A 17689-nucleotide genomic window follows, 5' to 3' on the forward strand; every position below is an offset into this window, starting at 1 on the left:
GAGTTCATCTGAAAAATAAAAATAAGTTCCATTACTTTATAGAATAAGTAACAGAATATATGAGTTGTGCTTTGTAGAATAAGTAATGGAATATATGAGTTGTGCTTTTGAACGTACTTTTTTTTTAGATTTTTTTAGATTTTTTAAATCTAAAATTTATGCCTAAATTTTACATTAACCATTTTTAGGCATTAAGTACATTTACATTATTGTACAACCATCACCACAGTCTGTCTTCAGAATGTATGTAGAATTTAACCTCTTTTCATTTTGTATTGTATTTCTCCAAAAACATCTTGAAAAAGGAAAAAGATTTTCCAGAATTTCATAAAAGAAATTCATAAAAAGTATATCATAAAGGGGAAAATAGTATTAACAAAACCTTTGTTATGTCTTTATCAGAACTTTTAAAAAACAGTAATCACATTGATTAGTGCTTTGAGTCTTTTATCTTGGCAACTCTTGTTTATTCTAAACATAATACATACTAAGTGTGGTTAATATTTACCTAGTACTTGACAAGAGTCTCTTTTTTATGAAACTTTGATTAATTGGATGACATTTTCCTTTAGAATACCATAATATGTAATGCCTTTTTGTCCCCTCCCCATTCACATTTCTAGCATATAACAGACCAGCAAGGAAGATCTCCGTTAAATATTTGTGAAGAAAACAAACAAAATAACTGGGAAGAAGCTGCAAAATTGTTGAAGGAAGCCATTAACAAGCCAGTAAGAATTATCTTCATAGTTAGAACCAAGCATAGTATTTAAATTAATAAGATTTAAATTTGAGGATCTGTGGCAAGAGTGGAAAGACAAACGATTAGATGGCGTCTTTACTGCTATAAAACCTCATTGTAGTCCGGGCTTGGTGGCTCACGCCTGTAATCCCAGCACTTTGGGAGGCTGAGGCAGGTGGATCACAAGGTCAAGAGATTAAGACCATCCTGGCCAACGTGGTGAAACCCCATCTCTATGAAAAATAAAAAAATCAGCTGGGCATGGTGGCATGCGCCTGTAGTCCCAGCTACTCAGAAGGCTGAGACAGGAGAATTGCTTGAACCCAGGAGGCAGAGGTTGCAGTGAGCCGAGATTGTGCCACTGCACTCCAGCCTGGGCAACAGAGCAAGACTCCGTCTCAAACAAACAAACAAAAAAAGTTCATTGTAGACTGGATAGGTATCACATTTGTTATTATCCCTAACATTTGGATGTTTATTCTTGCATAACAAAATAAGACTTGCAAAAGTAAGTAAATAAAACTTTCAGAACTCTTAAATTTTTCATATAATTTCGTCGCTTGATGTGTTGATTACACTTTTTTTTTTTTTTTTTTTTTTTGAGATGGAGTCACCCAGACTGGAATGCAATGGCGTGATTTTGGCTCCCTGCAACCTTTACTTCCTGGGTTCAAGCAGTTCTCCTCAGCCTCCCAAGTAGCTGGGACTACAGGCGCCTGCCACTACGCCTGGCTAATTTTTTGTAATTTTAGTAGAGATGGGGTTTCACTATGTTAGCCAGGATGGTCTCGATCACCTGATCTCGTGATCTGCCTGCCTCGGCCTCCCAAAGTGCTGGGATTACAGACGTGAGCCACCACGCCTGGCCTGATTACACATAATTTTAATCTATTCATTGACGTATATCCCTCTACTTAGGCCTTTTAAGCAACGTTTTGTATTTTTAAATAAAAGCATTGCACATCATTCATTCAGTCTCAGCAAGTTAGTTTATATATAACAGACTCATTTTCCTCCTCATAAAAGTAAAATAGGTGTTTCCAAGCTTTTTTATTCTGCTAACTCAACCTGGCCTTTCCATCTAATTACAACTGGAAATAAACTCATAAATCGAATGCTGGCACACATAGCTATTAAAATAATAATTGTATTTAGAGGCATAAAGCTTAATTTGTAATTGTAGTGACATTAAAATACAGAAGGTTAACAATGAGAAGAAACTCAATTATGCCTAAGAGTTATAATGATTATAAAAATCATTAATTTAATTATTTTTATTTTTATGAGACAGGGTCTCACTATGTTGCCCAGGCTGGAGTACAGTGGCTATTCACAGACAATCATAATGCACTGCAGCCTCAACCTTCTAGGCTTGGGCAGTCCTCCCATCTTGGCCTCTTGAGTAGCTGGGACTGCAGACATGTGCCACCACTCCTGGCTATCATTAGTTTAAAAACTGTTTGAAAAGATTTATACCAACAAAGGATAAAGGGTTTATACTAACAGATATAACCCATTTACCTAAGCCTCTCCAGGCATTAACCAACAACTATACAATAAGTATTTGTTGAGTATCTCTGTGGATTTAACATGACAAAATGCTGAAAATTATAAGGAATATATGGTCTCTGCCTTTAATGTTACACGCATACCGCACACTTACGCATTTTGTCAGAACACTTACTCCAAGAGCATAAGACAGAGTCAAGGAAATAGACAAGCAGTACAGGTACCCTTATGTTATACTTCATTGCAATTTATTTTCTAACTATGTAGTTTTAACTCATTTTTATCCCTGATATAGTCTTTATATTGTGAATGAATAAGGTAGGAGAGTTGAAGTTCTTTTATCCAAAGTGCACTGACCTGGAAGTTATTTGGGGACATCAGTTACTTCCTATAACAATAAAAATCCATTGAGAAAGCTACTACTCTGTGCAGTTTTCTAAACTGGGGGAAGGAAACTGGCTCAAAGTTCATTGATAACTTTTACCTGCAAAGTGTTCCATCACAAATTCCTCTTAGGACAAGTTATTGGTGGTATACATTTCTTTTGTATTATTTGTGACCCACTAGACTCATGAAGTACTCAGCTAACACTAGATTCAGTAACCAAGTTTGTGTCTCTTGTATGATATTTACATTGTACATTAAAGGTGCTAAAACATCCTGTCAAAAGAATTTGACTTTGAGTATTTTTTTAAGTCATTCTCCTTAGTTTCCCAAACTTATTTCTGGAACATCCATAAGAAAATATTTTAGAAAATACAACTAATGGAAGTAAAATGTTTTGTTTTTTGTTTTTTGAGATGGAGTCTCGCTCTGTTGCCCAGGCTGGAGTGCAGTGGCACGATCTCGGCTCACTGCAAGCTCCGCCTCCTGGGGTTCACGCCATTCTCCCGCCTCAGCCTTCTGAGTAGCTGGGACTACAGGCACCCACCACCATGCACGGCTGATTTTGTGTGTGTGTGTGTGTTTTTTTAGTAGAGACGGGATTTCACTGTATTAGCCAAGATGGTCTCTATCTCCTGACCTCATGATCCACCCGCCTCGGCCTCCCGAAGTGCTGGGATTACAGGCGTGAGCCACCGTGCCTGGCCAGTAAAATGTTTTTAAAATATCACCAACAGATTCTCACTTGTAACAGTGTTTCTGATATTTTTCATGTTAGAAATCTATAATAAAGCACATGAAGTTGAAGGAAAGTATCTTGTTAGATTGTGATGTATAATTTTTTAAGCTGCTTATGTAAGTTATCGTTTCTTGTAGTATGAAAAAGTTCGAATATACAGAATGGATGGGTCATATCGTTCTGTTGAATTGAAGCATGGAAATAATACCACAGTGCAGCAGATAATGGAAGGAATGCGTCTCTCTCAAGAAACTCAGCAATATTTCACTATATGGATTTGTTCAGAAAACCTCAGTAAGAAAGTTTTTATTATGTTTTAGTAAACCTCATTATTCCTTTTTGGGAGTGGGTTGGTAAAAAATATAACTTCTTTTTATTCTTGACTCTTAAATTTTGAAAAAATACAATGTTCTTCTCTTTCATATAAATATAGAGGTAAGTCCCTGCCCACCCCCTTCCCTGCTTCATTCAAAGCATTTTTTAATAATTAAAAAAGAAAACTTTTCTTCTATGGCAACAGCATTTGATTTGAATGCCATTAAATGTTGTGCTCATGCAACTTGCCTTTATTCTTTGTGCTCGTTTTGAAATAATACAAATGTTCTTTTGTCTTACATGAGTTTTCTATTTAAAATCAACCTTTTTATTTAAAATCAACCTAATGACACTATATATTTGTTCTTCAAAGTATTACACATACATACAGAATTTAATTGATGGATATGATTGGATATTTAATGGCTTAGTTGTATCTTTTTAACTAGGAATTCTACTTATGTCATAATTAAATAGGCTATAATGGAATTAAGGATTTCATATACGTTTGATAAATTTTATGTAAGAATTATTTTTAATAATTCTTATGTTCTTGATAATAAGCAGTTAACCACAAATTGGGTAGTAATATTGATTAAAATGTTAATTTTAGATTTAAATTTAATTTGTGAGTATTCAGTACAGAAGTACAGATAGTTTAATACAGAGTTTCTATGCATTGATATAATTGAGTTTTTTACATTATCATTTATAAAAGGAAAGATGTTTTTCAGGCCTTCAACTCAAACCATATCATAAACCCTTGCAACATGTTCGTGACTGGCCAGAAATACTTGCTGAATTGACTAATCTGGATCCTCAAAGGGAAACATCTCAGCTTTTTCTAAGAAGAGATGTGAGACTTCCTTTGGAGGTTGAAAAACAGGTTTGCTTGAAATCTTATTTACAGTTATTTAAATGCACAAAATCTATTGAGTTTCTATTGTAAGTACTAGAGGCAGAAATTGTGCTTACATCCTTATATCGATCCTTACATCCTTATATCGATCCTTACATCGCTGTAATAATTGGTGGAATTTCGGTTGATCTACTTACAAAGCCCTTGGTTGGGATTTTTCATTTCCACTCCCATTGTCTTAAGAATACAAAAGAAATAGGGAGGCTATCCTAAAGAAAATTAGCAATCAGATGTGGAGCCAAATTATACTGGAAAAAAATTGTTTAGACTAGTTAGGAAGTACACTGTCAAGGATAAACTTAATAAAGGGCTAATCAGTTGTATACATTTTGAAGGAAGAAAGAGAAGCACTGGTGTGGGAGAGAACAGAAAAAACATCCTGGTATACTTGCAAAGGGAACAATGCGAAAGTCATTCTTAACAGTCCATAAGTGGCTCTTTTTTTTTTTTTTTTTTTTTTTTGAGACTGAGTCTTGCTCTGTCTCCCAGGCTGGAGTGGCACAGTCTCAGCTCTCTACAATCTCCACCTCCCAGGTTTAAGCAGTTCTCGTGCCTCAACCTCCCCCAAGTAGTTGGGATTATAGACGTGTGCCACCACATCCAGCTAACTTTTTTTGTATTTTTAGCAGAGACAGGGTTTTGCCATGTTGGCCAGGCTGGTCTTGAACCCTTGGCTTCAAGTGATCTGTCAACCTTGGCCTCCCAAAGTGCTGGGATTACAAGCGTGAGCCACCGTGCCTAGCCTAAGTAGCTCATCTTAACTCAAACAGGGAACTCTGTACATAGTAAAAAATGAGAATAGTATTTACATTTGATAAAAAGAAGTCTGTCCAGACAAGTATATTTCTATTTGAACTACTGTGGATTTTAGAGAAGAAGAAGTGACATAATGCCATAAGAAGGATGAATGGGCCAGGCACAGTGACTCATGCCAGTAATCCCAGCACTTTGGGAAGCCAAGGCGGGTGGATCACGAGGTCAGGAATTTAAGACCTGCCTGGCCAAGATGGTGAAACCCCGTCTCTACTAAAAATACAAAAATTAGCCAGGCATGGTGGCGGCCGCTTGTAATCTCAGCTACTTGGGAGGCCGAGGCAGAGAATTGCTTGAACCTGGGAGGCGGAGGTTGCAGTGAGCCGAGATCGTGCTACTGCACTCCAGCCTGGATGACAGAACGAGACTCCATCTCAAAAAAAAAAAAAAAAAGAAGGATGAATGGACAAGGGAGAGATTGATTATAACAGCTTAAATTAGGCATGATAATCTAAATATGGTGAAATTGTTTCTTGGTCTTACAGTGTTAGTGAAGAAAAAAATAGAATACATTTCTCAATTCTTTATTCTCAGGGAATATTAAACAAACACAGTTAAACAAATTTTAGCACAAGAAAATTTCAACAGCCATGTCCAAACTTGTTTAACATTTTATACATAACTATGTATGTTGCTCCTTTTATATTATCAAGCCAGAGATAGAATTGATCCTTTCAGCCAGATACACTAGGAGTCACGTAAAAATTGCTATGAAATTTACCAAAAACTAAGGGCTTCATTATTTGTTAAAAATGTGTTAGAATCATATTAAGAGAATGAAAGGGAAGGAAGAAAACACGAGATCCAGAAAGGCATATGACAAAATCCAACACCCTTTCATGATTTAAAAAACTCTCAGAAAACTAGGAATTCAAGCGAACCTCTCAGCATGATAAAGGGTGTTCACAAAAAACCCACAGCTAACATCATATTCAATGGTAAAAGACTGAAAACTGTCCTCCTAAGATAAGGTACAAAATTAAGATACCCACTTTCACCAATAATCAGGACCTTAGTTTTTGGCAAATGACGTATACATAGGAATTCCCAAAGAATCCACAAGAACACTAGAGCTAATAAATTAATTCAACGAAGTTTCAAGGTATAAGCTCAACACACAAAATCTGTTGTCTATACACCAGCAAAGAATAATACAAGAAAGAGATTAAGAAGTCCATTAAAATAGCATCTAAAAATATAATACCCAGGAATAAATTTAACAGAAGTTCAAGACTTATACACTAAAACTAAAACATTGCTGAAAAATAAGACCTAATAACTGGAAAGACATCTCTGTGTTCAATGATAGGAATAGTTAGTGTCATTAAGATGTCACTACTAGCAAAGTGATCTACAGATTTAATGCAATCCCTAATAATATTCCAATAGCCTTTTTTGTTAAAGTGGAACAGACAGTCCTCAAATCCACATTAATTGCAAGCGGCCTCAAATAGCCAAAGCAATCTTGAATAAAGCAGAATCAAGTTGAGAGACTGACATTACTCAATTTCAAAGCACAGCACAAAGCTAAGTAATCAAAAGCATTGTGGTATTCTAGCATAAGGATAAACATACAGACCAATGGAACAGAATTGAGTTTTCAGAAATAAACCCATACATGTACAGCCAGTAGATTTTTGACAAGGCTGCCAGGTTCATCTAATGGAGAAAGAATAGTCTCTTCAACAGATGGTGCTGGTATAACTGTAAGTTCACATTGCAAAAGCAGGAAATTGGACCCCAACCTCATGCCATATAAAAAGTTAAAATGGCTGGGCGTGGTAGCTCACAACTGTAATCCCAGCACTTTGAGAGGCCGAGGCGGGTGGATCACTTGAGGACAGGAGTTCTAGACCAGCCTGGCCAACATGGCAAAACCCCATCTCTACTAAAAATACAAAAAATTAGCCAGCCATGGTGGTACACCTTTGTAGTCGCAGCTACTCAGGAGGTTGAGGCACGAGAATTGCATGAACCCGGGAGGCGGAGGTTGCAGTGAGCCAAGATCGTGCCACTGTACTCCAGCCTGGGTGACAAAGTGAGACTCCGTCTCAAATACGATAATAATAAAATGCATCAGTGACCTAAATATAAGTGCTAAAACCATAAAACTCATAGAAGAAAACATAGGGATAAATCTTCATGACCTTGGGATTAGGCAGTGGAGTCAGATATGACAACAAAAGCATGAACAACAAAAGAAATATTGGGTAAGTTAAACTTCATCAAAATCAGAAACTTTTGTGCATTAAAGGACATTATTAAGAAAGTGAAAAGCAACAGAATGGGAGAAAATATTAGGAAATCATAGATAAGGGTTTACTATCCAGAATATACAAAGAACTCCTACAACTCAACAATAAAAAGGCCAACAACCTGATTAAAAATGGTCAGGGTTCGGTGCAGTAGCTCACTCCTGTAATCCTGGCACTTTGGGAGGCTGAGATGGGAGGATCATGGGAGCCCAGGAATTTGAGACCTGCCTGGGCAACATAGTGAGACTTCATCTCTCTAAAAAACTTAAAAAATTAGCCAGGCATGATGGCACACACCTGTAGTACCAGCTACTCAGGAGACAGAGGTGGGAGGGTCGCTTGAGTCTGGGAGGGAGAGGTTACAATGAGCCAATGTCGCATGACTGCACACAAGCCTGGGTAATAGAGCAAGACTGTCTCAGAAAAAAAAAAAAAGTAGGCCAGGTGTGCTGATTCACTTCTGTAATCCCAGTGCTTTGGAAGGATGAGGTGGGAGGCTCACTTGAGGCCAGGAATTTGAGACCAGCCTGGCTGCATAGTGAGACCCTGTCTCTACAAAAAAGTTTCTTTTTTTGTTTGTTTTAAATAGCCTGGCATGGTGGCACACACCTGTAGTCCTAGCTACTCGAGAGTGAGACGGGAGGATCACTTGAACCCAGGAGTTCAGGGTTACAGTTAGTTATGATCATCCACTGCACTCTAGGCTGGATGAAAGAGCAAGACCCTGTCTGTAAATAAAATAGGTCAAAGGACTTGAATATATAAATAGCGAACAAGCACACGAAAAGATGTTCAACATCATTAGTTATTAGGGAAAAGCAAATTAAAACCTCAATGAGAAACCACACCCACTAGGATGACTATAAAAAACAAAACAGAAAATAATGAGTTGGTAAAAATGTAGAGAAATTGGAACCCTGGTACATTGTAGGTGGGAATGTAAAATTGTGCAACCACTGTGGAAAACAGTGGTTCTTCAAAAATCTAAAACTGGAATTACCATATGATCCAGCAATTCCAGTCCTAGATATATGCCTGAAATAATTGAAAACAAGAATTCAAACATATTTTTATGTCACTGCAGCATTATTCATAATAACCAAAAAGGTAGAGGCACCCTAAGTGTCCATTAACAGATGAGTGGACAAACAAAATGTGGTCTATACGTACAAACAGAGTAATTAAGGAATGAAGTTGTGATATATGTGACAACATGAGTGAACCTTGAAAACATACTGAATAAGCCAGACACAAAAGAACAAATATTTAATTCTACTTTAGTAATCTAGAATAGGCAAAGGCAGAAAGGGGAAAAATAGATTGGAGGTTATCAGAGGTGCTGGGCTAGGGGAGGGGAGGGAAGTTCTTACCAGTTAACAGACTTTCTCTTTGGGGTGATATAAACTACATGGAACTAGATAGTAGTGATGGTAGCACAATGTTGTGAACATAATTAATGCCACTGAATCTCACACTTAAAAATGGTTCAAATGACAAATGTTATATCTGTTTTACCCTATAACTTAAAAAAATGTATGATATCTATAAAATCTGCACATAATCTAAGTATACTCAGTCTGCCTTCTCGTCCCAAGTAATATTTTAATAGTTCACTGGTAGAGAAAAGGAGCACTAATGATAATACTTGGATGATAAATAAATTGCATAATTTTAAAATAAAGGAGACTCAAGTAAGAAGGAAGCAAGGTTTAGTAAGTTCTTATGGTAAACCAGAATGTCATGATAATCTGGTAAAGCAGTTGTGTTCTTTCACTTATTATATAATTAAGAAATTCCTGTTTGTACCATCTGAAAAACAGAATTACACGTATTGTTTAGCATCATCCTTTTAGGATGAAAACATCCTGATTTCATTAGAAATGAAAAAATGGAGACTAAAACTCCTTGAACATGGTATTGGGAATTGTAACTGTTATTATCTACTCATATTCTTCAAATATACGATGTCAGTTTTTATTAGAAAACATGCTTTCATTCAGTCTTTTTCCATTTTATTTTGAGAAATTTGAAAAGCCATGGGCATATTAAAAAGTAATACAGTTTACACCATTTACCATTCATTAGATGACTAGTTGTTAACAATTTGCTTTACTGTATTTACTTTCTTTGTGAATAATTTTAAAGTGAGTTGCAGGTGTCATTCCTACATATTTTGGCATGCATCTTCTAAGAATAAGGACATCTCTACCTATCACAATAACATTTCCAACCTAATAAAATTAATAATTCCATAATTACATAATATCTGATTCAAATTCAGATTTTTCCCAGTTGTTCCAAAATACTTTTATACCTCCCCGCCCCAGGATCTAGTCAAGGCTCATGCTTTATATTTGGATGTCTCTTTAGTCTCTTTTAATCTAAAACAATCCCCTTAATTTTTTTCCCATGAAATGTTTTTTTACTATTGCATACAGTGTTTTGAGATAGAAAAATAGTATTAATTCAGGTAATGTTGTAAAAATAATTTTTTTTTTTTTTTTTTTTCTTAGACAGAGTCTCTCTCTGTCACCCAGGCTGGAGTGCAGTGGCGCAATTTCGGCTCACTGCAAGCATTGCCTCCCAGGTTCACACCATTCTCCTGCCTCAGCCTCCCCAGTAGCTGGGACTACAGGTGCCCACCACCACGCCTGGCTAACTTTTTGTATTTTTAGTAGAGATGGGGTTTCACCGTGTTAGCCAGGATGGTCTCAATCTCCTGGCCTCATGATCCGCCCGCCTCAGCCTCCCGAAGTGCTAGGATTGCAGGCATGAGCCACTGCGCCTGGCCGCAAAAATCATTTTTATTCAAGCTTGGGATCATTGTGAATTGTATTTGGAAATACTTTAAGTATTTATTCAGAAACTTTATAATTGGTGACTGTGTACAAGTAGGAATGCATTCTGTAGGCCAGGAGTTCTCAATCTTTATTAATCTTATTGGATAAACTTTAAAGTTTTTAAAATTAAAAAAAAAAAAAAAAAAAAAGATCTAGGCCAGGCACAGTGGCTAACACCTGTAATCCCAACACTTTGGGAGGCTAGGGTGAGAGCACTGCTTGAGCCCAGCCTAGGCAACATGGCAAGACCTTCTGTCTTCAAAAAATTTAAAAATTAGCCAGGTGTGGCACACCTCTTGTCCCAGCTACTCGGGAGGCTGAGGCAGCTAGATAGCTTGAGCCCAGGAGGTCGAGGCTGCAGTAGGCCATGTTCACGCTACTGCACTCCAGCGTGGCTGGCAGAGCAAGACCCTATCTCAAAAAACAAAACAAACATTTACTCTTCTTGAATATTATTAATATTTGAAAGTACATAGTCTTTTTAGTCAAAATTTAAAATGTCTTACAACAGACTTTTTAAAAATGCATTTGTCCTTTGGAAATTAAGATACTTCCTTTTATCTTCTTTGAAGTCCACTGCTGTATTGTTTGAAGCACAGTTAATAGAAAAATGTTTCAGTAATACAAAAATTTAGGTAAAATTTTGCTAAAAATTATCCATATTTATAAACTGATGATATTTCTTAGACAACCAAGTTAGCAAACTATAGCTTATAGCCATATTTTGCCAGTTTTTGCATACCTCACAAGCTAATTTTTTTTGTTTTTTGATTGTTAAATCAAAAGAACAGTATTTCCTATCATGCGAAATTGTTTGAAATTCGTATTTCAGTGTTCCTACATAAAGTTTTATTAGAACACTGCTATACCCATTTGTTGATGTATCACCTGTGGCTTTCTTTGTGTTACAGTGCCAGAGTTGATTAGTTGCAACAGCAATTATATAGCTTCCAAAGCTTAAAATACTACTCTCTGGGCCTTAACAAAAAAATGTTTGCCAACCTTTGCTTAACAGCTCATTTATATACAAATGTGTAGTTTTTGCTTTTGCCATATTAAATTGTTCATTTGTAAAAAGAAATTGTAGCCTAATAACCAAATTATACTTTTTTCTCTTAAGATTGAAGACCCGCTAGCTATTCTTATTCTCTTTGATGAAGCCAGATATAATTTATTGAAGGGCTTTTATACAGCTCCTGATGCTAAGTTGATAACATTGGCAAGTCTGCTTTTGCAAATAGTCTATGGAAATTATGAGAGTAAAAAACACAAGCAAGGTTTCCTAAAGTAAGTATTTAATATTATGCATGGTCTTGTGCTATGGTCAAGATTCTGTTTAACCAAGAAAGTTTAAAAATGTTATTAGAAAATATTTATACGTTACATTGGTTTGGAATTAAATAATATAAGATGTAGAATGAGAAAAGAAAACATTATAGTAAAGCATTCTTAAAGTTACATTCTCCAAATGTACTTTTCTTATATTTGACTATAGTTTGATACACTTTATATTTTATCTTTTTTTATGCTTAAATAAGTTCACTAAAACCTGACTTGAATAAGTAGTAAAAAATTTTATAAGACAGATGTACTTAAGAATCCCACCATAAAAACTGGTTTTATGTTCAGTCTTTGAGAGAAAACACTGAGGTTTTAAGCATATCTGAATTTGGTTATTGTGGTTTTCAATTTTCAAAAATAGTTTCTGGTTATTGAAAGAAGAAACATTTATCTAAATTGATAATATGAGATTTGTGGCTTTTTGCTTAACATTTTTAGAGTTCTCTGATATTTTACAGCAAAGTATTTTTCAGCTTAAAAATTACGTTACTGAAAGCCATTTGTAACAGAATGATTAGTATACTTTAGCTACTAAAGATGATTTATTTAAAGGATGTTGGTATGTGTGCTTACAGTGAAGAAAATCTAAAATCCATCGTACCTGTTACCAAACTGAAAAGTAAGGCACCTCACTGGACAAATCGCATACTTCATGAATACAAGGTAAGCTGTTTAATAGAAATGAAGATGCTTTATAGGCTAGTTGAAATTTTGTTAGTGTTATTAATATTTTAAACATCGGTAGATTAAATTTATAGTTCTGAAATTAAAAATGTATCTTCTAGTTCACAGTGCTTGAAATTGAAAGTAGCAAGGTATTTTTATTTTTAGTAATATATAATCTTTTACTGAATACCTTCTGCATGCCGAATACTGTGGTAAGGACTAAACATAAAAATTTGAAATAATACACTATCCATGCCCGTGAAGCAATTAAAACCCAATAGCGTAGACAATATTTTTAGACCTCGATTTTTTTTTAATATTAACATCACAAGAGAAAAAGTATTCCTGATATAATGTGCCATAATTTTATTCTTTAGGGGCAGTCTTGATTTTAGAAACTGCTTAGTTGATCTATTTGGATTATCAATGGTACATTTTCCTTTCATATCTCTTATTTTTAATTTACTTTGTTTGTTTTTAGAATCTCAGTACAAGTGAAGGTGTCAGTAAAGAAATGCATCACCTTCAGCGCATGTTCTTACAGAATTGCTGGGAAATTCCTACTTATGGAGCAGCATTTTTCACAGGACAGATATTTACAAAGGCAAGCCCCAGCAATCATAAAGTCATCCCTGTGTACGTAGGAGTGAATATAAAAGGACTTCATCTCCTCAACATGGAAACTAAGGTAGATTTTCAGCTTTTTTTTCACAAATCATGTTATATAATACCTGAAACAACAGTACTAACCTACATGAAGAATTTAGAAATGGCATATTTACAAGACTGTTCATTGCAACTCATTCATTACATAAGATGAAGGGGGACACTAAATCACTGTCAGTAAGGGGTTAATATTATATTACATTTCTGCTTTGGAATACCCTTCAGCCATAAAAAGGAATAAAGAGTATTTTTGTGTAGAATAATCTGCAATAGATATATTTAGTGAAAAAACAAGGTGCTGAACAATATGTAATATGCTGCCTACTCTTGGTATTAAAATGGCAGGAAATGAGGCTGATCTTTACATAAATATATATTGCTTGTGTATGCATAAAATATTTCTTGAAGCCTTTAGAGAAGGGAACCAGATAACTAGGAATAAAAGTAAGGAGGGAAACTTTTCATTACATACCTATCTAGTTCAGGCCACTATAACAAAGCCCGATAGACTGATTGGCTTATGAACAACAGAAGTTTATTTCTCACAGTTCTGGAAACTGGAAGTCTGAGATCAGTGCGCTAGTGGGGTTGAATTCTAGTGAGAGGGTTTTCCTGGGTTGGAGACTGCTGACATCTCCTTGTAGCCTCATATGGCAGAAAGAATGAGAGAGTTGTCTTGGGGTCCCTTTTATAAAGGCGTGAATCCCATTCATGAGGGCCCTGCTCTCATAAATTATGACATAATTACTTCTCAAAGGCTCTACCTCCCAATACCATCACACTAGGGGTTAGGATTTCAACATACCAATTTTGGGAGGCAGGGCACAAACATTCAGTCCATAACAAGGCCATTTTGCAACTTAAAAGTTTTAACTCTGTGATTATGTAGCCTGTTTAAAACATTTGTTAGGTTAATTGAAAAAGACATGAAAAAAATATTATATGTGACACAAGGGCTTCACTTTGAAAAATTATAATTAGTAGAAGAACCTTTTGGGGAGCAGGATGAAGTATGGAAGGGATTGAATATCCACTGGAATACTTCAGAGCTTCTTTATTGTTTTTTACATTTAAAAATTTTTTGATTTATATATTTATTTTTTGAGACAGGGTCTCACTCTCTTCCCCAGGCTGGGGTTCAGTGGTGCAGTCATAGCTCACTGCAGCTTTGAACTAATGGACTCAAGCAGTCCTCCTACCTCAGCCTCCTGAGTAGCTGGGACTACAGGCACATAACACCATGCCTGGCTTTTTTTTTTTTTTTTTCCCCCCCAGAGATGGGATCTTGTTATGTTGCCCAGTTTGGTCTCAAACTCCTGGCCTCAAGTGATCCTCTTGCCTCAGCTTCCCAAAGTGCTGGGATTACAAGCATGAACCACTGGGCCTCACTCATTTTTTAAATTGATACATAGTAGTTGTACATATTTATGAGGTACATTTCATATTTTGATACATGCATACAATAAATAATGATCAAATCAGGGTAATTAGGAAATTCACCTCAAATATTTATCATTTCTTTGTATTGGGAACATTTCAACTCATCTCTTGTAGCTATTTTGAAATATACAATAGATTATTAACTATAGTCACACTACTGTACTATGAAACACCGCAGCTTATTCATTCTATCTAACTGTATGTTTGTACCCATTAACTGACCCTCTCCCTATTCCTTCCTACGCTACCCTTCCCAGCTCTGGTAATCGTCATTCTACTCTCTACCTCCGTGACATCAACGTCTCACGTATATGAGAAAATAGGATATTTGACTTTCTGTGCCTGGCTTATTTCACTTAACAAAATGACCCCCAGTTCCATTTTTCATGTTGTTGCAAATGACAGGATTTCATTCTTTTTTATGGCTGAATAATATTTCATTGTGCACACATACCACATTTTCTTTATTCATTCATCTGCTGGTAGACACTTAGGTTGATTCCATATATTTGCTATTGTGAATAATGCTGCGGTCAACATGGGGTTGCAGGATCCCACTGATTTCCTTTCCTTTGGAAGAATACTCAGTAGTGAGATTGCTGGTTCATATGGCAGTTTTATTTTAGTTTTTGAGAAACCTCTACACTGTTTTCCATAATGGCTCTATACTAGTTTATATTCCCACTAACTCCATATAAAAGTTCCCTTCTCTCTGCATCCTCACCAGCATTTGTTATGTTTTTGTCATTTTGATAATAGTCATCCTAACTGGGGTGGGATGAAATGTCATTATGGTTTTGACTTGAACTTCCCTGATGATTACTCATGGTGAGCATTTTTAAATATACTTCTTGGCCATTTGTATGTCTTCTTTTGAGAAATGTTTATTCTAATCATTGCCCACTTTATAATGGGATATGTTCTTTTGCTGTTGAATTGTTTGATTTCCTTGTAAATTTTGGATATTAGTCCCTAGTCTAATGAACACTTTGAAAATATTTTCTTCCATTCACCACATTGTCTCTCACTCTGTTGATTGTTAACATTAACTGTGCAGAAGCTTAATAGTTTAAATAGCCCCATTTGTCTGTTTTTGTTTTTGTTGCCTATGCTTTTGAAGTCTTTGCCTAGACCAATGTCCAAAAGCATTTGCCTTATGTTTTCTTCTACTAGTTGTATAGGTTCAGGTCTTACATTTAGGTTTTTTATCCATATTGACTTGATTTCTGTATATGGTGAGAGATGGAGTCTAGTTTTATTCTTGTGCATGTGGGTATCCAATTTTTCCAGCACCATTTATTGAATAGGGTGTTTTTTCCCCAATGTTTGTTCCTGGTACCTTTGTTGAAAATGAGTTGGCTGTAAATACATGGATTTATTTCTGGGTTCTCTGTTCCATTGGGATCTGTATTTACAATAATATCATGCTGTTTGGTTACTGTAGGTTTGTGTAGTTTATTTTTTGAAATTAGGTAGTGTGATGCCTCCAGCTTTGTTCTCTTTTTCTCACTATTGGTTTGGCTATTTGGAATATTTTGTTATTCCAAATGAATTTTAGAATTTTGTTTTATTTCTGTAAAGCATGTCATTGGTATTTCAATAAAGATTGCATTGAATTACTTGATTGCTTTGGGTAATACTGCTGTTTTATTTTTTATTTATTTATTTTGAGACAGAGTCTTGCTTCATCACCCAGGCTGGAGTGCAGTGGCATGATCTCGGCTCGCTGCAACCTCCATCTCCTGGGTTCAAGCAATTTTCCTGCCTAAGCCTCCCAAGTAGCTAGGATTACAGGCTTGCACCACCATGCCCAGCTAAGTTTTTTGTTTGTTTGTTTGTTTTGTTTTGTTTTGGTATTTTTAGTAGAGACACGGTTTCACCATGTTGGCCAAGCTGGTCTTGAATTTCTGACCTCAGATGATCCACCCACCTCGGCCTCCCAGAGTGGTGGGATTACAGGCATGAGCCACTGCGCCTGGTCTATATTGCTATTTTAACAATATTAACTCTTCCAATCCATGGGCATGGATATCTTTCCAATTTTTGGTGTCCTCTTGAATTTCTTTCATCAGTGTTTTGTAGTTTTAGTTACAGAGGTCTTCCACTTTTTTAGTTAGATTTGTTCTCAGGTATTTAATTTTTTTTAGTAGCTATAGTAAATGAGAGTGCTTTCTTGATTTCTTTTTCAGCTGGTTCATTATTGGTGTATAGAAATGCTAGTCATTTCTGTATGTGAATTTTGTGTCCTGCAACTTTATTGAATTTGTTTTATCAGTTCTATTAGTTTTTTGGTAGAGTCTAGGTCTTTCTGTATATAAGATCATGTCATCTGCAGAGAGGGACAGTTTGACTTCCTGTTTACCAATTTATATGGCTTTTATTTCTTTCTCTTGCCTGATGGTCTGTCTAGGACTTCCAGTACTTCCAGTACTGCGTTGATTAAGAGTAGTTGAGGCTGGGTGCGGTGGCTCATGCCTGTAATCCCAGCACTTTGGGAGGCCGAGGCGGGTGGATCACGAGGTCAGGAGATCGAGACCATCCTGGCTAACACGGTGAAACCCCATCTCTACTAAAAATACAAAAAAATTAGCCGGGCGTGGTGGCGGGCGCCTGTCCCAGCTACTCGGGAGGCTGAGGCAGGAGAATGGTGTGAACCTGGGAGGCAGAGCTTGCAGTGAGCCGAGACTGTGCCACAGCACTCCAGCCTGGGCGACAGAGCAAGGCTCTGAGTAGTTGAAAGTGGGGTATCCTTGTCTTATTCTAGTTCTTGTAAGAAAGGCTTTCAGCTTTTCCCCTTTCAGTATGATATTAGCTGTGGGTTTGTCATATATGGCCTTTATTGATTGAAGTATGTTCCTTCTATGTGAATTCGCTGAGAGTTGTTTTTTTTTTCATCATGAAAGGATCTTGAACTTCATGAAGTTCTTTTTTCGCACTTATTGAAACTATTGTATGGTTTTTGTCCTTCATTCTATTGATTGTATCACATTTATTAATTTGCATATGTTGAATCATCCTTGCCTTCCAGGCATAAATCCCATTTGATCATGGTGTGTTATC

General features: G+C 36.2%; 1 protein-coding gene across 31 annotated transcripts in view; it reads left to right on the forward strand.

Moving 5' to 3' along the window:
- The window catches only part of KRIT1 (KRIT1, ankyrin repeat containing), a 47564-nt gene that overhangs the window by 20089 nt on the left and 9786 nt on the right, over nt 1–17689 (forward strand). For all 31 annotated transcript variants that reach the window (XM_025378266.1, XM_025378256.1, XM_025378258.1 and 28 more), the window contains 6 exons: nt 624–731; nt 3512–3668; nt 4424–4575; nt 11637–11803; nt 12433–12520; nt 13005–13211. In XM_025378266.1, the coding sequence (XP_025234051.1) occupies nt 624–731; nt 3512–3668; nt 4424–4575; nt 11637–11803; nt 12433–12520; nt 13005–13211 (879 nt within the window). The remainder of the gene's footprint in view (nt 1–623; nt 732–3511; nt 3669–4423; nt 4576–11636; nt 11804–12432; nt 12521–13004; nt 13212–17689) is intronic.

Source organism: Theropithecus gelada, chromosome 3 (genome assembly GCF_003255815.1).
Source record: "Theropithecus gelada isolate Dixy chromosome 3, Tgel_1.0, whole genome shotgun sequence".
Taxonomy (NCBI): domain Eukaryota; kingdom Metazoa; phylum Chordata; class Mammalia; order Primates; family Cercopithecidae; genus Theropithecus; species Theropithecus gelada.